Source organism: Barbus barbus, assembly GCF_936440315.1.
Source record: "Barbus barbus genome assembly, chromosome: 4".
In the NCBI taxonomy this organism is placed as follows: Eukaryota; Metazoa; Chordata; class Actinopteri; order Cypriniformes; family Cyprinidae; genus Barbus; species Barbus barbus.
The window spans coordinates 8,783,887-8,810,200 of record NC_136732.1 but is presented as its reverse complement, the minus strand read 5'-3'; the positions used below and the strand labels follow the sequence as shown (position 1 = coordinate 8,810,200).

General features: G+C 37.7%; 1 protein-coding gene across 1 annotated transcript; it reads left to right on the top strand.

Annotated features, from left to right (window-relative positions):
• The first annotated feature begins 366 nt into the window (after positions 1 to 366).
• Positions 367 to 25,992, top strand: LOC306865551 (ubiquitin carboxyl-terminal hydrolase 36-like). Its single transcript, XM_079410238.1, has 21 exons — positions 367 to 495; positions 5,198 to 5,459; positions 7,069 to 7,290; positions 8,126 to 8,236; positions 8,512 to 8,614; positions 8,704 to 8,771; positions 9,488 to 9,558; positions 9,651 to 9,733; positions 9,889 to 10,000; positions 10,081 to 10,221; positions 12,136 to 12,236; positions 12,325 to 12,460; positions 13,480 to 13,833; positions 15,219 to 15,425; positions 15,912 to 16,027; positions 17,355 to 17,981; positions 18,197 to 18,393; positions 19,675 to 19,860; positions 20,226 to 20,341; positions 20,605 to 20,739; positions 24,366 to 25,992. Exons 2-20 carry the CDS (start codon positions 5,207 to 5,209, stop codon positions 20,734 to 20,736), a joined length of 3,336 nt encoding a protein of 1,111 aa, XP_079266364.1. The 5' UTR covers positions 367 to 495; positions 5,198 to 5,206; the 3' UTR covers positions 20,737 to 20,739; positions 24,366 to 25,992.
• The last annotated feature ends 322 nt before the right edge of the window (positions 25,993 to 26,314 follow it).

Sequence of the window (26,314 nt, the reverse complement as noted above, 5' to 3'; positions counted from 1 at the left end):
TCTGTAAGGGATGGGGGTTATGGTCTATAACCTAATTCATTCATTCCTCCTATTTGTTTATGTTACAAAGGCCCTCTCATATGATGAGACCCCCTTATAGTATGTAGCCACCCCGAAAAGATTCAAATTAGCATTGCGTTTTTTATCATAACCTTGTCAATCTTCTCTTTTCCAGCGCCCTCTAGCGACCCAGAGACCCCAGTTTATAAATCTCTGCCAGCAGCACATACTCCTCGAGTAAACAACGCATGAATCGAAAGGGTCCATGTTAAAAAGTTAGCCTGCCTCCTCTGATTGGACACCGGAGCTATGAATGAAGTGTGTCGTCAGAGCTGTGCTCAAAGCTGATTGGCCGCTCCGTTCTGTCAATCACGCGTGTACACGCCCTTTTATAATGCAGCATGGGGCAGAGAACGTAACAAAATGAAGGCTTCGTAGCGGAATATAGTCTTAACATCACAACAGATCAAACGATTCGCGCTCATTCACGGATGGGTACGTATAACATGTTATTCGCGCGCGTTTGGAGGCCGGATTTGTGTTGTTTCTTCAGAAAACGGCTGTTTGAGGTTAGCAGCAGTAACGTTACATGAACGCCACGTTCGCTTTGTGAGGCTCAGCTCAAGAAGTAAACCCTCTTGTATCTGCCTTAAACATGCGATCACTGTCGCTCAAATGTGCAGAAACGGTGAACGCTGTCGATGAAAACAGCCGTGTTTACGCTATAGCGGATGCTAAAGTAGCTTGTTAGCTTCTTCCTAGTGTGACTAGCCGCTCATATGGGACCGAACTAGCGTTAGCGACTGCGACAGTAAATGTACAGGCTTGTGGTCAACAATCCCAGCTGCTAACCGAAAGCCGGTCTTATTTGCTTTTATAGTTAAACTTCGCGTTTTATAAACGTGTGGCTGTTTTGCGGAGTAATGGTAGGTGATACATTTTCAGGCCGTGTCTCAAAATGTAGCTGCTCCCCTCCTTGGCGCGTGCTGCACGTGCATGTAATGGAAGTTTCTGAAACACTTTTAGAGGAAATATAAGCTGAACACAACACACAGAGAAACAGTAAACGCATATTAATGAACTAGAAGCTGGAAACCCGACAACTAAAGAGTAATAGTGGTTAGTATGTACTAGTTATATGGCACATGTCCTCACTGGACACGTGCTTTTCAGCCGGAAATACACTTTAGACATTTCCTCATCCAAATACCTAAACATTTTTAGAATAAATCTCTCAGTATGCCAATGATGTAATGCTATTAGGCTAAGTTTTACAATGCAAGTTGGTGTAACACCATAAGAATGACCTTTTTCTCATGTTGTCTTAATTAATGGCTTAAAAGTGCTATTGTTTTAGTGCATTCTTGTTTTAAAGGCAGGTCTTTTGAGTGAAACATGTCGTTTTGTTGTTACTGTTTGCTGTAAAACCCTTATAAGCTAGTCTGAGCTGTATAAATTAATAAAATGAAATAAACTCTATTGTAGATCCATGGGTGTAAATGATAAACTGCTCTTGCACAACATGAACAAACTATGTTAGTAATCAGTAATTGTGGTGCATCCTTATTTTAAAGTGGATTTCTTGTCCAATAGAAAACAAATTAATGTGGTTTGGTGCAAGGGCATCACTAGACCTTTTTTTTTTTTACTGGTGCATTATTACTATTATGTGCCCCAGTAAAATATTACTATAGTAATAGAGATTTCTGTATCATGTATGTTTGCTGTCAGCTGTTTTGAATCTGGACTAGTGTTGCCAGATTATTCACTCTTCTGATGTAATCGGATGTAAAGGATTGTAAAAAGGCCAGTTTGATTGATTCAGACAGTTCGTTCATGCACTTAATTGTTTGCAGTGGTTTCTCACACCAGAGTAGTAACGGGATGCTTCATGAAACAGAAAATGAGCCCATTTTAGCAATCAAAAATATAATTTGTCAGCAACTGAAGTGGCTTTTTATTGTGCGTACAGGTTCTTTACTGCAGGAAAGGATTTAATTATTGTCCATATATTGATAAAAGTAGCAAAATATTGGGGTGGTTTTTGAAGGGTGACATATTGAGGAAAGGCTAGAAACATTCCTGGTTTGGAGTGTATTTTGTGTTTGTGTGTATTTAAATCCCGAATGATTTACAAGATACATTATTAAATATTAATTGCATTGATTCTCCTCATTCTCTTGATGTTCTTGACATTATACTCATCAATTATTCATTTGCATGTTAATCTTTTTTATAGTCATGTTGTTTTTTTATAATACTCTTGTAAATGATCAATCATTGAAACCTGAAATTGAGGTTTCTCTATAGTTTCCTTGAGCACAATTGAATAAATGGGGATAATATTAATAGAATCTGTGTAATTAATCTGCTGTTGAATATATTGGCAGTCGAGTGAAGGATGCCCGTGAGAATGAATGTCTTAATGCACACAGGTGCAGGTTGTTACATCACTGCTTTTGGCTGAGCTCGTGCACGGCTGTGTCACCGTTAATCGCAAGCGCACATGAAGGTTAGTCTGCCCTTGTGGCTCTGGTGCATGTGCAGCCTGCTTGCTGCTCCTCAGCTCTACGTCAGCACTAGATCTGATGAGTAAGCCCATGCAGGACCCAACTCAGCCTTAATGTTCTCTTGGTCCTAACTCACAAAAGTGTGCATCTTATATTTTTTTTTGAAGATCTATTACTGAGACTGTGTCTGCATGGAAAATTACAGCCACCTAAATGAGATGCTTATTTCTAAAGAAACTGCTTATGATTGATATTTTGAGGCTATGAGCTTTTTTCTAATGTTCTAATATGTAATCCAAATGTTCTGTTTAATTAAAACATTATTTACAATAAGGTCCCATTATTTGATGCAAGTTAAATAAATAGTTCACCCTACAATTAAAATTTGCTGAAAGTTTACTCGCCATCAGGCCATCCAAGATGTAGAGTTTTTCTTCATCAGAACAGATTTGGAGAAATGTATCATTACATCACTTGCTCACCGACGGATCCTCTGCAGTGAATGGGTGCCGTCAGAATGAGAGTCCAAACAGCTGATAAAGCATTAGCCCATAATAACCCACACGACTCCATTCCATCAGTTAACATCTTGTGACGTGAAAAAGATGTGCGTTTGTAAGAAACAAGTATATCATTAAGGAATTTTAACTTTAAAATTGAGCTTTCGGCTAAAATTAGTGTTTATCCATAATACTGTATTGACCCGAATATAAGATGACCCTGATTATATGACGACCCCACTTTTTCCAGATGTATCTTTTGGAAAAGGGCTTTTTGAAAACCAAATCTTTTTGTTTTTTCCTCAGTAAAAAAATTTTTTTTTCTTAAATTATTTTCCCATTTGTAATTTGTTTTGAAAGTATGGTAAATACTGGTAAAATATACCAACAATCACATTAAAAAAATATACACTTTTTGATATACCATAAAAATAACAGGTAGCCCATCTGAATTATTTAACGTTTAGGCTATCCATCTCATAGTAGCCTACCAAAATTTGATTAACCGTAGAAGTGAAATATTATTGTAGTCCTCAAATCTGATGTTTTTGATCACTTACAGAGGAAATTTGGTCCCATCAGGCTAACATGAAAGTCACGACGCCACTCTTTTGTTTTCATTCACGATCTTTACAACACACACTACGTATTTCATGGCACACTCGTTTTACGCGTATTTAGCACCACCTATTATTATTGACATGTCAACGTCTAGACCCTGAATATAAGACGACCACGTATTTTCAGATGTATTTCCAAGAAAAAAAACATCGTCTTATATTCGGGTCAATACGGCATTGCTTTCTCCAATGAAAAAGTCATCTTGTCTGAATCAGGAGAGAAATATGCACAGAGTAAGCACCTTAATGATGAATTTGTGTATTGCAAAAACAAAGTTTTCCACTTCACAGCAGGTCAATTGATGGACTGTATTTGTGTGGATTAGATTATCGTGATGTTTTATCAGCTGTTTGGACTCTCACTTTGACAGCACGCTTTCACTGCATTGGAAAAAAAACAACAGAAAACTCGTCTTGCATGGCCTGAGGTTGAGTAAATTGTATGCAAATGTTCATTTTCGAGTGGACTAACTAACATGAAGTTAAAGGGTTCCTCCACCAACATTATTTTCTAAAACTACAACCGTTCATTGTTCCGTAGCATCATCTGATTTTAATAATGTCGTAGTAAATGCTGAAATAAACTTTAAAATTAATAAATGCTTTGGAAATAGTTCATTCCTAGTTCATGGTAACTAATGTTGTTAACTAATATTAACAATCGGATCATTTTTGTAAAATGCTACCATAAAAAACATATGCTTGTAGATGATATCTCCGTTGGTTTGAAGAAAGCATGTCATAAACTGGGAATGATCTTGCAGGTATTTTTGTCATCAGCAGCCGCATTCAACTCAAGTGCAGCTGTAATGAGCCATCTGCCCTGCAGTAACTCTGATGTGAAGTGACAGTTTCAGAGTATGCACGTCATTCATCTGCTTTTGAAAGATAATGAGGTGATTTGGTTCTCTTTCATAGTTTAGTTCATGTAGTGATTTCTAGAATTACTTGAACCTGGATATAATTGTTTTTTTTTTCAAAATTATGAGTTGTATTTAATTTAACCTGCTATGGTGTATTGCTGTGATTTTAAGTAATATTCTAAACTATTTGGATGGCCTGTTTGTATCAAATTCTGTTTATCCTCAAAAGCAGTCACAGCAATACCTGATAGGTGTGCACTGTTCCCTAGTTGTAGCGGTTATGTAACAACACAACTTCCACGTCCTAACTGTTCAGCTTTTGGAGTCAGTTCAGACGCAGTGCTTGGATGTTACATTTCATGTGGGTTGGTGCAAGTTGTTATCTGTCAAGGCATGCAAAAGCTCTGTGGTTTGTGGCTGACTGACACTTTCTGTTGTTCCTGGTGTCTTGATTGGTTTGCGCGAACGTACAGGCTCCTGTTTTTCAATTGGCAAACCGCGCAAGACACAGATGAGTTTCATGATATTGCCGTTTAACACGAGTGGGTTGAATTGGTCCGATTTGTTGTTCTGGATTAACTGTACGTTTGTTTTGAAGAACTGTAAAGTGACACTAAAACCTCTAGCTAATCGAGTACATGTTTGAAAATCAGAATTTCTGAGAGCTGTCTCTAATTTTTGTTCTTTAATCTGTTTTTATTCAGTGACACACAATGCCGATAGTGGACAAGCTCAAAGAGGCCCTGAAGCCGGGCCGCAAGGACTCCAGCGATGAGGGTGACCTGAACAAGTTGCTGGCTTCATCTGCCAAGAAAGTGCTTCTGCAGAAGATCGAGTTTGAACCTGCCAGCAAAGGCTTCAGCTACCAGCTGGAGACTCTCAAGACAAAATATGTGATCCTGAATCCCAAGAACGACGGAGCTGCCGCGCAGAGACCGACTGAACCTGCTCAGATTAAGAGACAAAGTAAGATCACCAACACAGACCTCAGGCCCACTGTTTCAGTACATTTCTCTGGGATGTTTTTTCTTTTTAGTTTATAATTAAGTATTTGCATTTTCATAAACATCATTAAATTGACAGAGGTTTTAGCAATCATTAGATTGAAGCTAAATGTATGTTATTGGATCCTAGTATTTCTGCTCCTTTGGAATTATAGTTTTATTCTTTTGATACCCTTAATGTTTTTAATCAATCAGATTTAGTTTTATATATTAAAAATCTGTCTTAAATATGTTTTGTTTTTCAAAATTGCCAAAAAAAGCTGGTGTGGTGTTTAAAAAAAGCAAACAAACAATATTCAGGGTAATACAGCAGTAATATTTAACAGTAAATCTTTTTTTCATGACTGAAATCAGTTTTCGCAACCTCAGGCTTACAGTTAAGGCTATTGTAATTTGGTGAAATTCCCTTTGGTTGTTGGTTGTGTGAAATGCCCAATCAAATGCATTCCTATTGAAATTACTGGATGTCGCCTGTAAAAATTTGCTGAACAATGATAAATGTTATCACTATCGCTGTCAATTGATTAAAAAAAAAATTAATTACTCTTTTTTTTTTTTTTTTCCTGAAATTAATCGCAATTAATCCCACCTAACTTTAAGGTTTTTAAATATACGTTTATATTGCAATCATTTCACATTCAATCTTCAAATGATTGTAGCAACAGCATACAGTATATATATATATTTTTTTTTTGTTTAATGGCATCTTTTTTTTTTAATGACTGAAGGAGAGTATCACTGATACCAATATTACTGATGTCTCTAGGAAATGATTTTTTTCCTAATATTTAACCATTGACTAGCTATTCGACATTACAGTATAACTGAGAGTTATCAATTTTAGCATAATTTAAGTGAACGTAGTCTTATCTTCACAACCCCGTTATTTACATGTACTCTTCAGCAAGTAGGAAATATACAGAAATTGAATAAAGTTATCAAACACTGAATTCTAAATTAAATATAGATGAATCCTTAAAGCTACAAAAGTGATTGATTTCCTTGTTTTTTTGTTTTGTTCTTTGATTAATAGACATCACATTAGGTTTATTGGCTGCTATTGCTTTAAGAGCTGCTGCTGCTGCTGAACGTCGTGAATCTGACATGCATGCTCGTGATGTCATTCGTGCTTCAATATAAAATACAGGCGACATCTCGTCTGAAAGCAGTTCACTGTTGTTCTACTGAAGCTCCTCGTCACCAGTAACTTTATGCACTTGTTTGAATAGTGTTTGGTAAACTGGATTGCACGTCTGAAAAGTCTCCTGTTTGATGCAGTCTGAAGACATTCTGCGTCTAAATAAATGCGATTCTTGTCAAGAAAAAAGAGACCGAAGCAGCAGTTGTGAGGGAGGTAGCCAACCCTAGCTCCGCCCCGCATTAAATATTTTTTACGTCGTTAAAAATGAATCGCCTAGCGCGCTAATTTTAACAGTCCACAATTTAATTATGATCCATGATCCACAAGGATTCCCATGTACACACAGTTTTGCTATATAATATTTAAATGATTTATTATGCAGATTTTGGGCAGTTCTCTCTTAATAATCTGGTCTTGTCTTTTCCGACAGTCTCGGAGAGCTTGAGCGTTGGGCAGAGCGATGGGATCCCTGCTCCGCAGAAGATGCTCTTCCCTGGAAACAAGCTGTCCATGAAGTGGGAACGGGTGTATCGGGTTGGAGCCGGTCTCCACAACCTGGGCAACACCTGCTTCCTCAACTCCACTGTGCAGTGTCTCACCTACACCCCGCCGCTGGCCAACTACCTGCTCTCAAAGGAGCACAGCCGATCCTGTGAGCAAGAGCTTCAGGGAATATTACAATGTGAATGCTTGAACAGTGTATTGGAAGCCTGCAGTTACACATGCTTAACGTGATAAAACTTAGTGCTCAACGAAGCCGTACTTGCCTTGAAATGTCTGTACCATTAAACTGCATGTGGTGGTATTCAGGTAGAGGGTTGTGCATATGCTGACAGTTAACTAGCTTAAACTAAATTGCTTAACAAGCTACTCTTAAGACTGTTGCAACTTGTGTTCACGTGCTTGTTTAGAGCAGTGGTTCTCAACCTTTTTGACCAAGTCTAAAATGTAGACATTTCTTCTGTAATGACAAAACTGCTTGTTTTCAGACAACTAGGCAGTATATTAAAATGATTAAAAAAAAACTATTGGAGAAAAAAAAATCTAATGTTTTAAGAATTGAATGTATTTCAGTGACTCTTTTTCTTCACAAATAGCAATTCCTGCCCAATTAAATTAGAAACATTTACATTTGTTCTCGAAATTTCTATGACATTTCCATGTCTACAATAACCTGGTTTCCAAAGACTTGTGGGAAGGCCTAGGTCTTAAATAAAAATGGCCGCTATTGAAAGAACGGCTCATTAAATTAAGATACATGTCATGATTTTTAGCTATTTTGACTTATTTTAAAGCTTATTTTGTATCCTCTGAAGCCATTGTTCTTTGAACTTATCTTAGAACCCCTAGTGTCTCACCCTGATTGAGAACCACTGATTTAGAGTATACATGATTTAAAAAATGCTGACTTTTGTAGAGGTAGCTGGCTTTTGCCATTTCGTGTCTGGAATTCATTATGAATGCTGATCTCCCTTTTGTCTCTTCAGGTCACCAATCGGGATTCTGCATGATTTGTGTAATGCAGAACCATATCATCCAAGCCTTTGCCAACACAGGCAATGCCATCAAACCTGTATCGTTCATCCGGGATCTGAAAAGTAAGAGCTTCCTCTAATAGCTGAACTAAGTTTGTTCAAGCAAACATGTGGCACTTCCAAATGTCTTCAGAAGCTAAAAGAGATGACGTACTAGTTACAGGAAGTGCTGCTGATGACTACTGTGGTAGCCTGTGACTAAGTGTTGAGTCATGAGATTGTGTTCCCGATACTCTCGGGAGTGTCGTTTCTGTTCATTATCACATCACTTTTCCTTTTCTCTATCCCTTTCCTTAGTTATCCTCTGACATAACCTGACATGTTTTCAAATCCTTCAGAAATTGCTCGCCATTTTCGGTTTGGGAGTCAAGAGGATGCCCATGAGTTTCTGCGTTACACCATTGACGCCATGCAGAAAGCTTGTTTGAACGGATATCCTAAGTAAGACTACTACCGTAATTAAGTCACTGCAGAAACCAAAAGAGTTTGTTTTATTGGATCAGAGGAATAACGAGCCCTTCTGTTCACAGACTGGACAGACAAACACAGGCCACCACCCTGGTCCACCAGATTTTTGGGGGTTATTTGAGGTCTAGAGGTAAGCACAGACATCACGTCAATTTCTAAGGTAAACATGATACATTGAGATCCAAGTGTGTAACGTAATAAAAGTGATTATTTTGCTGTCTATAGTGTTCATCATAAGTGTTTTTACGATTGTTCTATTGTTACTTTTGCCAGAGTTTATGATATTAGCTATATTACCCAGCTTTATATGTATAGATAAATCATAGAAAAATACAGTAATAGATGCACTGCCATTCAAAAATAAATCTTATGCCTCCCAAGGCTTGCTTTTATTTTATAAAAATTCAGTAATATTGTGAAATGTTATTGAAATGCCTGTTCTATTTGAATATATTTTAAAATGTAAATGTTTTATTACTGAGATGCAAAACTGAATTTCCAGCATCGTTACTCCAGTCTTTACTCTGTAGTGTCACATGATCCTTCAGAAATCATTCTAATATGCTAGTTTGCTGCTCAAGAAACATTTCTGATTATTATCAGTGTATATTATCATATTTAGCGGAAACCATGAAACTACAGAAAGTTCAAAAGAAGAGTTTATTTCAAGCAGAAATCTTTTATGACATTATAAGTGTCTTTATTGTCAGTTCTTGATACATTTAACGCATTCTTGGAGAATAAAAGAATGCAGTTTTACTAAAGCAAATCTTACTGACCCAAACTTTTGAACGGGAGCGTACGATGCACGAATCTGTATCTTTGTTGTTTTCTTTGTTTTTGCAGTGAAGTGCTCTATTTGTAAAAGCGTGTCGGATACGTATGACCCGTACCTGGACATCGCTCTAGAGATTCGGGTGAGATTCTGAAAGCCCTGTGGTTCAGTCACGTCAGGATGATGAATGTGTTTTGTCCCAGACTGAAATCTCCCCTCCCCTTTTCTTTTCAGCAAGCGGTCAACATCGTCCGTGCTCTGGAACTGTTTGTCAAGGCTGATGTTTTGAGTGGCGAGAACGCCTACATGTGTGCCAAGTGAGTTGTACAACCATAAGCATGGCTCTTTCTTAGAAGTTTATACGATACCATTAAAACGCATTTATGCAGGCCACTCGAGTTCTTGATCCAGTAAGCAGCCACCCAGAAGCTCTCAGACCACCGCTGTTCATCATAATCTTTTCTTGCTTTAGATGTAAAAAGAAGGTTCCGGCGTCTAAGAGGTTCACGGTTCACAGAACATCAAATGTGCTGACGCTGTCACTTAAACGGTTCGCCAACTTCAGTGGAGGAAAAATTACGAAGGTATCATCCTATACATGCCAGTGACATAGAAACGGGCCTTTATTCTGTGATCAATCTGCTCACTGATGGTTTTCTGTTAGGACGTTGGCTACCCAGAGTTCCTGAACATCCGCCCATTCATGTCCCAGAGCACAGGTGATCCAGTGATGTATGGCCTCTATGCTGTCCTTGTGCACTCAGGGTACAGCTGCCATGCTGGACACTACTACTGCTACGTCAAGGTGAGTGCTTTTAAATAAAACCCATTTATTTATTCATTTTAGGTCATTTTATTTTCTGTGTATTCCCAAGTAAAAGAGTATTTAGCTGGAAATATTGTAAGATGAGTTTCACACTGCAGGCAAATGTGGCCCAAATACGTGTTGGTTTTTTTGCTCCACTAACGCTATATTTACTCCCTGAACGTGATTGGACTATTTTTGAGAAGCATTTGGGGGGATTTTGTTGTGAAACCCTGTTCATATCGTTCTTTTGCATATACAAAACCATAGTTTTTGCCGTAGTTCAGAACCAAGATCTGTTCACACTGTAAATCTGATATTGGCCACATTTAAAGCAACGTGAACAGCTGTACAAAAAAAAAATTGGATTTGAGCACTAAGGCTTGCAGTGTGAACATAGTCTAAAGGGGAGGGCACACTGTATTTTTTTGTTCCATTGACTTCCATTCATACGCATGCAAATGCTTCAGACGGAAAACTAAAAGTTTTTGCAAAAAAGTTTCGAGTTTTGCTCCTATGTTCAAGTTTGGTGAACTCTGACCTGCGAATTCGCATCACGTGAAACCGTGTGACCAACAGCAGATCGATATGTCACAGCATTACCTCTAGGTGTATTGGCAAGAATCTGCGATATGATGCGTATCACGATACAGGGGTTGTGATACGATACATGGCAATACTGCAAGCAAGGCGATATATGGGATATTTCTTATTTTAGGAATAGGATATATATTATTTAGGAAAGCTGTCATTAAGAGCACACCATATGCAAACCTTAGCAATAAATAAAAAGTTTAACCAGAACGCACTGCAGAACACACTGGGATCTGCATTTGCAATAATCAGTCCCTATAACATTCAACATTACTGAACCACTTTTTGTGCAGTACGAGTAAAGGTGGAAATATAATAGTGCCTGCATGATTCTTCAGTTAAATGTATGTATAAAATGTATTTTATAAAAAGATAAAAATATCGGACATTACCACAAAAGCCCAAATGGTGCCACACTTCATCTTTGTACACCGAAACGAGAGCTGGAACAATTCTTTCATCCTCCATTACTGGCAGCGAACTATATTAACGCTAACATTAGTGGAGTGCCCTGATGCTAGTATTTCCTGTCACTGTTTAAGTTCAGAGATGAAGACTGATATCTAGCGGTCGGGATATGAACTCAAAACGGAACAACTGCCATGAATCTTGTATGATGATGATGATTATTATTATTATTATTATTATATATATTTTTTTTAAATATCAATATTTCGTTTTGGAAAATTGATACAGTATCGCCAAACAAAAATTGCGATACTCAACGTGTATCGATATTTTCTTACACCCCTAATTACCTCGTAGCTAAATTAAAAGAACATGCATGTTTTGATATTTTAAATGTAGTAGTATTTTTTGTTGAATTTAAGCATTTAAAATGCGGCAGAGCATGACGTCATATCACGGCCATTGCAGAGTCCGAGGGATGTTCGCATGCTCAAAGTCTAGTGTGACCACAGCTTAAGTTTTATTAATTGGGATTTCTGTGGAGTACTGTGGTGGTATCATGGTTTAGTGAGGCAGTGTATTCAATTGGTTTACCATGATACTTTTATTGCTACATGTCTCAAAAACCACGATTATTTTCCTTTTGGGGTAAAACAGATTAATAGAAAAGCTCAATGTAGATAATGCAACTCAAAACCCTTAACTATGTTGGTATTAATATGGTGAGCATAAAAACCTTTGGTAGATGGCTGTAATCTCATAAGTCCCCAGTTAACGGAAAAAAAAACCTTGGTTGGAAGATCAAGGAACCAGTAAGAGACCCAATAAGCTTGAGGAAAGAACTTGTTACTTGATGTCTCTTTCATGCTTAATTTCTATGGCTAATATTCTGATGCAAATGTCCTTTCATAGGCCAGTAATGGACAGTGGTACCAGATGAATGACTCAATGGTGCATTCCAGTAACATTAAGGTTGTCCTTAATCAGCAGGCCTATGTCCTCTTTTACCTGAGGTAACATTCATGCTCGTTCATATACTCTTCATATTGTAGTAGCCAGTAGAGATGTTTCATTTTTACAATCACATCTTTTCTGTGGCAGGATCCCTGAAAAGAAAAATACAGATGCTTCAAATGCAAAGCAGAACATAGTGCACTCTGGGAGAACTAATATGACACCGGAGCAGCTGAAGAAGAGCACACTCAATGGACCTTTGTCTTCACCACAGGTTATGAAGGTAGGAAGGTCTGACACAATCTGATATATGATATGATCTGAATAAAACAAAGGAATTGCTGCCTTTTTTACTGAACAGAATCAGACATGTACATTGAAGGATGAAGAAATAGCATCTGAATATCAGTCACACTGAATCAAAGCTGTATTACAAATTATATTTATCTTATTTATTTTTTATAAATTATGTATGAATATAAATAAGACACAGACAAGTCACATTTTAATACATTTAGAAGTATTGTGAAATAAAACAAATAGTTTACAAACCTTATAAACATGCATTTTAGTTTCCAAAATCTTTCAAATTTAACAAGATCAAGAATAAAATAAATTATAGTTGCATTCATAATGAACAACGTTTATTATAAGCACAAAGCAAAACCAATTTAAAGCGGAACTGAATTACTTGCATCCGGAAAAGTACAGATATGCCTAACAAGCACAAAATGAGTTAAAGTTGAATGTGAGGATAGATAATCAAAAAAAAACTGAAGCCCATGAGATAATAAAAAAAAAAAGTGTTCCACAGACCAGTGTTTTCTAATTCGTGAACTGAACGATATTTGAAAAACATTATTTCTGTTAATTTGACACACAACATTGTTTGATTTGCAGTATTTTCTACTTTACCACATTAAAAGACGTGAATATAGGGATTAAAAGTGATAGAAAGGTGCTAAATAAACATTTATATAAATAAATCACCTGCAAAGTCTGAGGGTGAGATGTGAGTGAGGATTTGGGAAGGGAAATAAGATATTCTATGTGGATTAATTTATGGAAAAGCATTTAAATTGTGGAAAAATTAAGTGAGCAGCTTCCAAAACGATGCAAACCCAACATATGGCTCAGTCCAAAATTAAGGGCTCATTTATCTCTCTCATGCGACACAGAGCCACTTTGGAATAGAAATCACAGCACATTTCAGACATGCATTCTAGAAATTACATCATCATCAAGAGGCTACCCCTGCCTAACATCACATCTTTTCAAAACCTCTTAATTTTCCTTTTTCAGAAGCTGGATCCCTCTCAGCTGAGAAAAATCCAGTCTGTGGATGGGGGTCTTGGTATTCCAGTAGCCAGGAACTGTTCAGGGGTCCAATCGCCTAAGATGTCTAATGGTACGGGGAACTCCCATGCCCCGCCCAAGCCGCCCAGTGGACCCACACTGATCGAGGAGCCCTTTAAGAAAGTGAAGAAGCCCATACCTCAGCCTCAGTCCCGCAGCAGCACTCCTGCTCCATCCAACGGCCTCTCCAAACCCAACACAGACAAGAGGAGCAACAGCGAGGGCCGCAGCCTGCCATCATCTACCTCACTCAAATCCCTGTCTGACAGCTCCTCAGCAGACACCTCCTCTGAGTCTAAAGTAAGTCTCTGTAGACTTATGTGCTATTTAAGTGGTGGATTTGTCAAGAAAAGTGACAATCATACAAGAGTTTTGGTTAATGGTGACATGGTATATTTGTTTAAATAGACACCGTTTATCTCTGAATCCCGAATTCAAGTCTGAAGATCTTTAATATTCATAACATATTAATTGAATATTCACATTATGAAAGTACAATGGGTTGTAAGTTAGGGCCCAATAAAATCAGATTTATATTTTCCTAAATTCTATTTAATTTTTTTTCCCAACTTCTGTGTTTTTTCCATTAAAATTTTTCAGGATTCCGTTTTTTTTTCTCTTCTGTTTTAATATATACTGTTTTAATGGTTAAATTAATGTTATTCATCAAAAGCATGTCTATTCGATTGAAATGAAAACTTACAATATTAAACACCGACTTAAGTTTAACTAATTGCATTTTAAGGCCCCATGAAATTTATTATTTTCTCATTCAGTTTAATTTTTGCTAAATTTAGTTTTCCATTAATATTCAGGCTTCCATTTGAATGGTTTCATTAAATATTAATAATCACAAGCATCTCTAATTAATTTATTTTATAAAAGTAATTTTTGTGAATGTACATTTTTCTGCTAAATAAATTCTGGTAAATTATTTTTCTTTAAAAATAATGTTTTAATTTAATGACAGTACTACTACTACTAAAATTATTAAGTAATATTTCTGTCATGATTTCTTCAAGTTAAACTGAATTTTTATTTTGACGGGTTGCTTTGAGGACCTTTAGGTTTCTGTTTGTAGATGACATGACGATAGATTTTCTTGAAAGAAACTGTAAAATGCTCATGAAGTGACTCTCATATTACATTTTAAATTAAATTGTTAAAGTATTAGGCTATTCGTTTAATTAGGCACAACTTTTGATCATAAAACACAGAATCTAGGAGAAATAAAATAGAAAATACAGAATTTAGTGATAAATAAAATGGATTTCATGGGGCCCCACATTAAAAGGTAGCTACTCTGTGGAGTTTAATTGTGAACAAACAAGTTACGTTTATATTCATTCTCGAAGCCTAACAAACATGTGCAAAGCATTCCCTTCCCCATTAATACATGAATATTGTGAAATATCAATATAATATGTGGTAATCATTTTAGGGCTGCATGATAAATCGCATGCGATTGTCATGCGCATCTCGTCAGTAAAGCCGGTTCTGTGATTAGTAGTCATTTCATCCACAGAACCGTAGTTCACTGACAAGCTGCACAATATCACGTTCATAATCGCAGATGAATCGCCTTTGATTATGAACACTAAATAGCGTAGCTTTGTCAGTGAACTACGGCTCTGTGTATTAAAGTGTCATGAACCCTCTCGGAAGTCTTTTGTGTTTGCTCTCAGGAGTCTATTGGCACGAGGAGTGCGCCTGTTGGCCATGTGTCTCGCGTGAACAGTCCAGCATCTACAGCTAAGAGCACAGAGCGTGTGAACTCAGAGGAGCAGAAGGTGGTGAAACTCAAACCCCAGGCCCTCACCAACGTCTCATCAGAGCCCGTCAGCACCATGTCCCCGCCGCCCGCCAAACGACTCGCCCTGTCCGCCAAGAAGGTCAGTCTACCAGCTCCATCCACCCTTGTTTCATCTGCTGCTGGTTTTCAAGACTGTTTGTGTGTTTGCCTTCCCATGTTTGTCCACTTCATTCCTTGTCGATGTACGGGTGTTGAAAAAGTCTTTCCTTAAAATCTGGAGCCTTGACATGTTGCTCACACCGGCCAGTAATAATACAATAATAATGCGTTTACTACTTTCAGCTCATATCTGTTTTGTCGGTTTGCAGTCTGCACTGCTGTCCTTTTTACATTTTATTTTTTTTATTTTTTATTTCTAACAACTTCTAATTCTTCTCTGCTACACTTTCTTTTTTTCCTTCCCCCTTCCTACTTTTTTTCTTTCTTTCTTTTTGTTTGGTCTTGATGATTTCTTCCCCGTATGGGTCCCTTTTGTCATTGTCACGTTTCATGGCTATGCTTTTTTTTATTTTTTTTTTATATTTTTTTTAGACCACAAAGTTTTTATTTATGTCAATAACTGCAGGCCAGTCCCCGGCAGAGCCCGAGCAGCAGCACTGAGGCTCCGCCCCCTTCATCTCATCATCTGTCCAGTGACCCCACACACCTTCTCAGCCGGACCTCAACCCACCCGCACCACAGGTACTCCCTCACTCTGAAAGTGAGAGCAGATTCAGTTGAATTTTAGCTTTTGTTTTCGGGTGAAGTCACCAAGCCTTCAATCATTTGTCAAAATAGATGTGCTTTTCACAATCCAGTCAATTCCAGTGGTACATAGTATTTGATATTTATATTTGATTTGATGTGACTGAAGGCTGTTAGGAATAGGAGTATAGTCTATTAAGTTGTACACAAACAAAACTTTGTTATTAGTGGTAAATTTAAGTTTAGCCTTTGGTTCGGTGTGCTGCATCAGAGCTGCGTTGCTGTTGTCATGACACTCAGCACACATCTTGCTTGATTTCAGCTGTGCACATCCCACGTCTCCCTGCTAAAAAACCTGCTCTGTTTTAATGCAGTAAAGGCTGTTGCAGAAGGTGGGCAGCTCTTAAAATATTTTGCCAAATTCTATGGCAGCAATGATTATTAGAATGGATATTACTAGTATCCTGACTGTTTATTAGTACTTGCAAAGCACATATTAATGCTTTATTCTGCATGACCATATTTTAGAAGCCCTTACTCTACCCCATACCTAATCTTAACTGCTTTACTAACTATTCATAAGCAGCAAATTAGGAGTTTGTTAATAGTGGGAATAGTCATTGTTAATAGTTAGTGAGATAAGTTAGTGAGAATTAACCGAAAAGTGACCAAACAAAATCCAAAAATAACTGAAATTATCTATAAAACAATGTTTGTACAGAGTCTGTATGCAATGTTTGATCTAAGTTACAGTAATTACACAAGTTAAATATTTTAAAGGAATAGTTAACATAGAAATGAAAATTGTCATTATTTGCTCACCCTCATGTTTCAAATCCATATTATTTGTGTTAATAAACATCTGTGAACATGGGTAAATTCAGTGCAGTGGCAGTACATAGTGACACTCTTTAATGCCGCACTTAAAAGCCATTGCTTTCATTTATACAACCTGATATTTAAGCGATTTTAAGAGTAAAATTGCAGTGTCCCTCGTTTCCTTCTCAAGAAGGAAAATCATACAGGTTTGGAAAGACATTAGTTAATGATTATTAAAATGTTCAGGTATTTTGAGTGAACCATCTCTTTACTACCTTGATAAACCCCTAAAAATGTATTTGAGGAGAATCAATACAGTGCTCCTTTATTTTTTTTTATAAAATTTATCATTTTTATTATTTTTAATCAAATTGATAAGTTCCCCAAATCATAGTACTACCGGAACTGAAGACCGATGTATTGTTATATCTATTCTCATTTACCCATCAACTTGGTATCAAAGTACATCTTTACTTCTAATAATTAAAATCTGTCTTTTGTGCAGATTTTCAACTCATTCACTCAACCTGCAATCTCCACCTTCAACTTACCATCCTAGAGAATCAAGTCCCCTTAAACGGCCCTCCTCCACTCCGGAGCCGCCCGCTCATGCTCTCTCTCCACAGACCAATGGTGTTAAGCCCAGTGCACCCAGACCAATTCCCAGCCAGACCCCGCCAGCCTCAACTACAGGATTACCCCAGGTACTCGCCAGTCCCACTCTAAAAAAGAAGAAAAAGAAACTAAAACGACGACATTCAGAATTAGAGCAGGATGCCCCTAAAGAATCAGCCCCAGAAGAACCAAAGCCAAGTACTGAAAACAGGAAGAAGAAAAAGAGGAAAAAGGAACAAGAGGCAAATGGTCTTGAGGGACAGAGGGAGTGTGTGCAGTCCCATCTCGAGCCCCATCAGGATGAGGACTGGTGTCTTGGAGAAACTTGGAGCATCGTTTCAGAAGCCAAAGAAAAGGAGTTTGAGACCTCTAAAGCGGCAAAGAATCATGAGACCAAACCTCAGTCAGTGTCTCCGATTGACCAGCCAGAGACAGACCCCGTCCCGAAGAAGAAAAAGAAGCACAAACTCAAAGAGCAGCTTAAAGAGATCAGCAATGGAGATGTGGCTTCAAAGTGGTAAGTTGGTTACTGAAATCTTTAATATACTGCGTTTTTTACATACATGTAAATATAAATAAGGGTTGTGTACTTGGAGCCCAAAGTATACTTCAGTTTTGATGTGTAAAGTCAACACCAGTATTTAAAAAATAATTACATTGGTTGCAACATATCTTTATATGCATAATGTTACTGCACTACTTCACTTGAACTGTTTTATTCTTGTCTTTCAGTGCTGTTGTAATGGAGATTAGTGGTGCAAACACAGAATACCGAGAAGAGACCAAGAAGAAAAAGAAAAAGAGAAAAAAAGATTTCAGAGAAGAGGAGGAGAGACCGAGGGATAAAGAAAAACGCCATGTGGAGCTTCAAGAGACCAATGGAGTCGAGTCTCCTAGTCAGATGGGCAATACGGGCAAGCAGAAATCTGGTAATCCCAGCACAAGTGTTATGCATTACGTTGTAGACTTCATAGACATGTTTTTTTTTCTTTTAGTAAATTGGTCTCAAACTCATTTCCTGGAGGGCCACAGCTCTGCTCCAATCCTAATCAAACACACCTGATCCAGCTAATCAAGCTCTTCAGGATTATTAGAAACTTCCAAGCAGGTGTGATTTTAGTCGTGGCCCTCCAGGAATTGAGTTTGAGACCACTGGTTTAGTATTTTAAAGAATAATGGGGAGGTGCATTTGCTGATCTGCTTAAAGGGATAGTTCACCCAAAATTTATCTGCTTACCCCCAGGGCATCCAAGATGTTGGTGACTTTGTTTCTTCAGTAGAACACAAAGATTTTTAACTCAAACCGTTGCAGTCTGTCAGTCATATAATGGCAGTCAATGGTACTCATGGATTTGAGAGAAAAAAAAACATACACAGACAAAACCAAATTAAACCCTGCAGCTTGTGACGATACATTGAGGTCTTTAGACACTAAATGATCGGTCTGTGTAAGAAACTGAACAGTATTTACATAGTTTTTTTACCTCTTATCCACCGCCATATTGTCTAACTGTCCTGAGCACGTCCTCAACATTGCTTTACGGCGGATCGCAGACTTATAAGTGCATTACCACCACCTATCTCTCAAATGGACCATTGACACTCCTAATTGAGATTGTAGATGGTGTCAGTGATCCATATGAGAGATAGGTGGCAGTAATGCACTTATAAATCTGCGATCTGCCATAAAGCAAGAAGACAACAAGTCACGCGCCGCCTGTTGTGTGAACGAGCTCAGGACAGTTGGACCGGGAGGTGGATCAGAGGTAAACAATTATGTAAATACTGTTCAGTTTCTTGCACAGACCGATCGTTTCGTGCCTTTAGACCTCAGTGTATCGTCATAAGCCTCAGGATTGAATTTGGTTTTGTCTGTTTGTTTTTTTTTCTCTCAAAGCTGTAAGTCCCATTGACTGCCATTATATGACTGACAGACTTCAACGGTTTGAGTTAAAAATCTTCGTTTGTGTTCAACTGAAGAAACAAAGCCACCTACATCTTGTATGCCCTGGGGGTAAGCAGATAAACATCAAATTTTCATTTTTGGGTGAACTATCCCTTTAAAGGGGATCATCCATAACTATTGACTTAAATTAGGCTGAACTGTGTTCATATCAAATGTGAACTGCTGGACTTTGCAGCCGAACACAGTGTGTACAGAAATCTGACATCATATTTCAGAGTTAAACTTCTGCCGTTTTCTGTTCCAGCTGCCGTGATCGTTTGGGACAGCCAGGTTCAGGACGGCTACAAGCGTGACCAGAACCATCGAGAAGCAGAGGGCACGTCGAGAAAAGGCCCATGCTCTGCTCCTGTGGGCTGGGATGGCAAGAAAAGCTGTGCTGTAGTCGAAGAGCTCCTCAAGAACTCCTCAGATAAAGCTTATGGAACTGAGGGTGAGTTTTCAGTCAAGTCGACCCTTTTCAACCTTTTTCCCTGAGAATTGAAGTAGTTAAAATTAAATTACAAGTAATTTCTTAAACTTTGTCGCTAGGCCTTTCAAATAAAAATGGACCATTTCTGTTTGTGATTCATTTTAAATGGCCTGTTTTTGTGTTCAGAAATATACTGGGGAAAAATGAATGATGGGAAAACACAACAATTGGTAGTTTACTCTTTACTCTTATATGAAGCTCAGGAAAAGGGAATTACGGTTAACCATATGACTTCAAAAGCTCTTAAAGTTCTCAACCACACCTATGCTTGAATTCTTACCATGACCTGAAATACTGACAGCGTCTTGAATAATTTCATTCAACAGTCCTCAGTTGGGAAGGAGATCCGTCGGCCATTAGCAGAGATGCCGCAGAGGATGCACGCTATGCCGTAAACGAGACGGTCATTGACGAGTGGGACAGGGACTTTGACAGTGGAAAAGTGAGGACTATAACTTATTTTTGAGCATTGCTTACTCTAGGTAATTCATGTTGACTGGTAGTGATTATGGTTTCATTTTAGTCTCTGCTAGTCGGTCGGAATAGTTTATTACTTGTGCTGTTTTGCAGTATGTGCACAGCACACTATATGCTGTATTTACAAATAAAGCAGTATCAATTTCTTGACTTTAAAAAATACATATGTAGTGTGTTTTAGTGTTAGGGCTATATATTAAGTCATTTAATCTCTTTCCTCTTGAATAGGTAAAGAAAATGAAAAAATACAAAAAGGAGAAGAGGAGGAATGGAAATGTCTTCCAGAAGATCCAAGAGCATCGTAACATGTGGTCAGTCACACCGGGAGGCAAACGGAGCAGTCTGGGGTTTCGCCATTGAAAGGTACATTTAGCAATGAATACTTCCTATGCAGCTACAAAAGTACTAAACAATTATCCATTCTTTTTATTATACATTGAATAGTGTTAAATTTGTCAGCTATTTTCAATTTTAGTCTTAGTCCTGTATTACAATGTCCTTGTTAGTTTTTATCATATTTAGTCAACCTTATCCTATTTAGTTTTGGTCAAGTTTTAGTCGACTAACCCCCAGGTTCACAGACCAGGTTTAAGCCTAATCCTAGACTAAAAGGAAAGTCTGAGCTGTTTCAAATGAAAGAAACTTGCACTGACTGATCTTAAAATATATCAGTGCCTTTTTGTCTCAAGATGCACACCAACAGTGTTTTTTTTCTAAGTGCGTTCATAAAAATGACATAAATGTCCTAATTGAACTATGGCCTAATCCTGGTTTAGTCTAAGCACCTGTGAAACCGGGCCTGAAAGTCTCAACGTTTTAGTCAAAGAAAACCTGAAGTGTTTTAGTCAATGAACATATGACATTTTAGCAATAAGATTATTAATTAAGCAGTATTTTTGCGGCCTTTTTTAATTTAGTCTCAAATGTACATTTTAGTTATCATTTTAATCATCATAAACTTGTCAAGTTTAAGTCAATGAAATGTATGAGTGTTTTAGTCAGGTTTTAGTGAATTAAATCTTAGTCACGTTTTCATCATTCCTAGTAATTCCACTAATTGCAGTAGCCTATGTTTCTATATTCAAACAGCTGTTGAGTGCATTTATTCAGCGATCACAATCGCAAACCATACAGTCGAGATCTCATGACAGAACACGCATTGGCTGAGTGACACTTTCATTTAGATGCTAAACTCCTGCTTGTTTGTCGCTGTTTTTAGATCATCGGTGGCGGTGCTTCCGTGAGCGCGTGCGCATGGTTGCCAGATTGCTTAAAGGGTTACTCCACCCCAAAATGAAAATAATTAATTTATCAATTACCCCCATGTCGTTCCAAACCCGTAAAAGCTTCGTTCGTCTTCGGAACACAATTTAAGATATTTTGGGTGAAAACCGGGAGGCTTGTGACCGTCCCATTGACTGCCAAACAATTACCACTGTCAAGGCCTAGAAAAGTATGAAAGACATCGTCAGAATAGTCCATCTGCCATCAGTGGTTCAACCGTAACGTTATGAAGCTACGAGAATAATTTTTGTATGCAAAAACAAAACTAAAATGAATTTATTCAACAATTATACCAGATATGCTTTCTACGTGTATTTATGCTTTGATTTGAACCCAAACAGCGTATCCGGTATGCGGCTGACACAGAGCGTACGCACTTTGCGAATTGTTGGAGATGAATTGTTGAATAAATTTGTTTTTTTTGCGTACAAAAAGTATTCTCGTAGCTTCATAACGTTACGGTTGAACCACTGATGGATGATTCTGACGATGTCTTTTCTGGGCCTCGACAGTGTTATTTACTTGGCAGTCAATGGGACGGTCACAAGCCTCCCGGATTTCATCCAAAATGTCGTAAATTGTGTTCCTGAAGATGAACGATGCTTTTATGGGTTGGGAATGACATGGGAGGGGGGGTAGTTTTTACCTTTTGTAATGGCATTTTTCTAACTTTATTAAAAGTATGTTATCTTTTGTCAAATTAAAAAAAAAAAATTAAGCTTTTTATCATTTCTAATTAAAACAACAGAATAAAAACAAGTAGAATAAGATACCAATGAAATCAGTATTTAAGGAATAAATGTGTATTACAGAGGGGGCACAGAAGAACACAAGTGGCTTGTAGGTGTATTTGCAGATGTTTAATGAGGTTGCATAAGTGCAATTAAATTCATAAATTCATGTTGAGGTTAATGTTTTAAATATACAATTTTGAATGTAGAAATATTAAGGCCTGGTTTCACAGACAGAGCTTAGACTAAACCAGGATTAGGCCATAGTTCAATTAGGACATTTTAGTACTTTTTATTAACATGCCTTAGAGAAAAACATTACTGGTGTACATCTTGAGACAAAACAAAGGCACTGATATGTTTTAAGATCAATCAGTGCAAGTTTATTTCAGTTGAAACAACTCTGAATTACATTTTAGTCTGGGACTAATCCTAATTCATAATCCTGATTCATTCAGGAATGAAGTAGAGTGTCTTTATGAATGGATAATTGAATCATTGACTCACTAGATTTGTTTAAAGACGCAGTTCATTCATAAACGAAACACCGCTGTTTGAATGGAGATGCGCAGCGGCTTGGCTCAGACTTTTTGAAGCTATTTTCGTTGATGAAATATAGCAAAAATAAGGCGATAATGTTGTAGTCAGACAATATAAGTCATTTAATATTAACTTCTTGTTTAATGAACTGTTGTATTAAATCAATATCACATTTGCAAACTCCCTTAATAATCATTAAAAGCTGTCCCTCATCTTAGTTCATCGCGATCTCACAAAACTGCATTATAATCACCGAAGCTGCGTACACTGTGTAAATAAGAGATGCATGCACTGGCTACACTTCTTTTGTTATGTGATGCATTACTCAACCTGCAAAAACACATAAGTATGTTTAAAGCTCCCTCAGCACAAACACAAATATGCTGATCGGGTCGCACTGGTGCTACTAAATATATTTTCAGTCACTCGCAGTAGTTTTCAGTCGCAAATGGGATCACGAGCGCAGGGACGCACTGAAGTTATTTAACCGTAATCAGTTTTTCCACATCTTCATGGCTGTTGTTTCACAGTTGAAAAGAGACGGACATCAGAATAGCTGAGACTGCAACAACAGACGCCTGTGAGCGAGAGGGTATCAGCTCAGCTTTGTTATCAGTCATGACTTAACGGGGAAAAATAGAGCAGACACTGAACATGGTTGAAGCTTTGTAGAGCGCATGCGCCGGCCGCCCGAGTTCACGTACAACTTCAAATGGAGTAAACTTTGAAAGGCTGCGCGTTCGCGTACAAAAACGAAGTAACGTTAGGCCTTTAACATCATGATGTCTAGCCCTAGTTGATAGTCATAGTTATCGCTTATCTTCACAAACATTTTTCGTTATAGATTTCGTTAACAAAATTAACACTAACAATGAAGAATTTGTAACATTTTAAGTTTTACATTATTTTTTCTTAAGTCATTTTTTTTTTTACTTCATTTACTGAAGTGGCCAATCACAGAAGGAATGTCTTTTCGGTGATGCTAAAAACATAGGTCTTCTGCATCAATTTGATGTCATGACACTAGTTTTAGCAAGAAAAGATTTGTGCTCCAAAATAAAGCCTCCATCAGTAAAATAATGTGCAGGTTAAGGTGGTTTATAATTAAAACGTCTTTATTAAATGACTCTTGAGCAAATTAAATGGCAATTATTAAATGTTGGTCTGAATATATTTGTGATACATTAGCAGTATTTGCAGTTTAATATCCCATTCACATGCTGCTGTTCAAATATGGAACGTTTTATTAAAAATAAGTCATCATGAAGTATCTTCATCTTTAGACTTCTGTGTTTTGTGAAGAACAGTATCCAATTGAATTGTTGCATCCATAATTTTATCTCCCTATTTAAAACACTCAATAGGCAGATTTAAAATGATAGGACTTTTTTTAAGATAATGTTAATAACCAGCTGTTTCATTGTCTTGCTGCAGCTTTGAAATGCGGATCCCAGTTGTGTGTCCCGACCAGACCAGTTGCCTTATTGGATCAGCAGCAGTCGGATCTGTCCGAGTTCCTTCTGAAGAACACAAGAGCGCAGCAGTACTGTGAAGTCAAGTGATGAGGCCGAGGTCGTCTCCTGAGGCTTTAGTCACCGTCTGAAATCCAAAACATACACCACTAACGGTGCCATTATGATCTTAGGATCATAGGAAACAAGACAAACCGTAGAGTTTGCACCCTGTTAACCTTTAATGAACAAATGTTTACCAGGGCCGGTTTTATTTAGGCAGGACTACTCAACATGGCGAGCATTCAGGCTGTGATGAAAACTACCTGATCTGGGGTCTTTTATTGAGAAGAAAATCCTCACACTTTCTAAAAATGGGAAAATGTAGCCCCCTCCCTCCAATGACTCAACAAATATCATTATTCCCTTTATGGAACTTTTGTTCGCTAAATTATTTTGCGTTTTCATTTTTGGGCCAGATGTTATTAGGCAGTTATTTGCCTGAATGGATCATCTGTTGGAGGAAGTAGTGTTGCCACAGACGCACAGCCCTGCTGTCTTATATTGCAATACATTTATTGCTTGTGATTTGTATACTTTCATGTCTAGCCCATCCTCCTCCTCCAACTCACCTTTGCAGTGTTTGATTGTCATATTTTGAGGAAATGAGACAATTTCCGCAGTTTCTCCTCAGATTGCTCAACGCCACTATTTCCAGTCAGACGACGTGGTCTTTTATGCACAGGGCTGCATACAACAATGCAATACATTTCATCCATGTGAGCTAAAACAAAAAAAAAAATGGGCCTTAACACACACCACTGTTTCTGCCAGGAGGGCTGAATTATTTAATAATTGGAGTATCCCCTTGTCTTTGATTTAGCGTGTCTCATCCTGTATCTCTTTCCTACTCTCTATGCAACTACAGCAATCCCACGGATGCCCTGCGAAGGGGTCAGTCCAGGGAACATCTCCACAAAAGCTGGTCCAAATGTCATCTGTGTGAGCTGTAAACACCCTGTCTGTTAGCAGTGCTATTATACATCGGGTCAAAATGATGTACATGCTTATCCACTCAAGAGCCGTCATAGGAGTAAACCAATGTTGAAGCTTTCCTATTTAGGACATTGTACAGTCTACCTTGTGCTCGCTCTCTGTGCCCCCCTCCAGTCACTCTTGTCGTTACAAAGACCATCCTTTCATGAATCCTTGGGTTTTAGAAAAGTTGCCTTGGTTTAATTTTTAAAAATGAATAGAACATATTGCAAATTATACTTATTAAAATGCTAAATGGAAGCCTAATGTATTTAAGGTTTGTGGAATTGTAAATGGGAAATTTTATTAACCAATAGATGTGTGTTTGGAAGGCTGCTCTGAAGTCTTGTTCAGGACCCAGACACTATGCGTTCTGTAGGATGTCTGTTTTCTCTTTGAAAATAACCTCTCTCAAGTGAATTTCTGAGACTGAAAGCTGAAGAACACACGAGTGTCTTTGTCATATTTGAATTGATGGTTCTGTACCTAATGCCTTTTCTGAAAACGAGAAGTCATTCAGTATTGCAAATACATAAATATAGGTATACTGGTGCAATAAAGTTGTGATTTTTGTGAAAAGCTTGTTTTTAGGCTTTTTTCCCCCCCTGTATTTTCAATCCAATAGCTGAACATTTTTAACTTAAAAGTTTCAACTGACAAAAAGTCAAATAGTTTGTCACTAGATTACTGAAGATCGTTTAACATTTCTATCGTAAAACAATTGACATGCTTATATTAAATGTTAGCTAGTCTTACCTTGAGCTCTTTTACACTTTTCACTTCACTTTGACTGCTGAGGTGGACCAGCCTAAAACTTTTACATTTTTGTCATCCAAGATCATATTTTCAGGATTTCTTTTTTTTTTTTTTTTTCAGCTTGGACTTGAATGAGCTGGT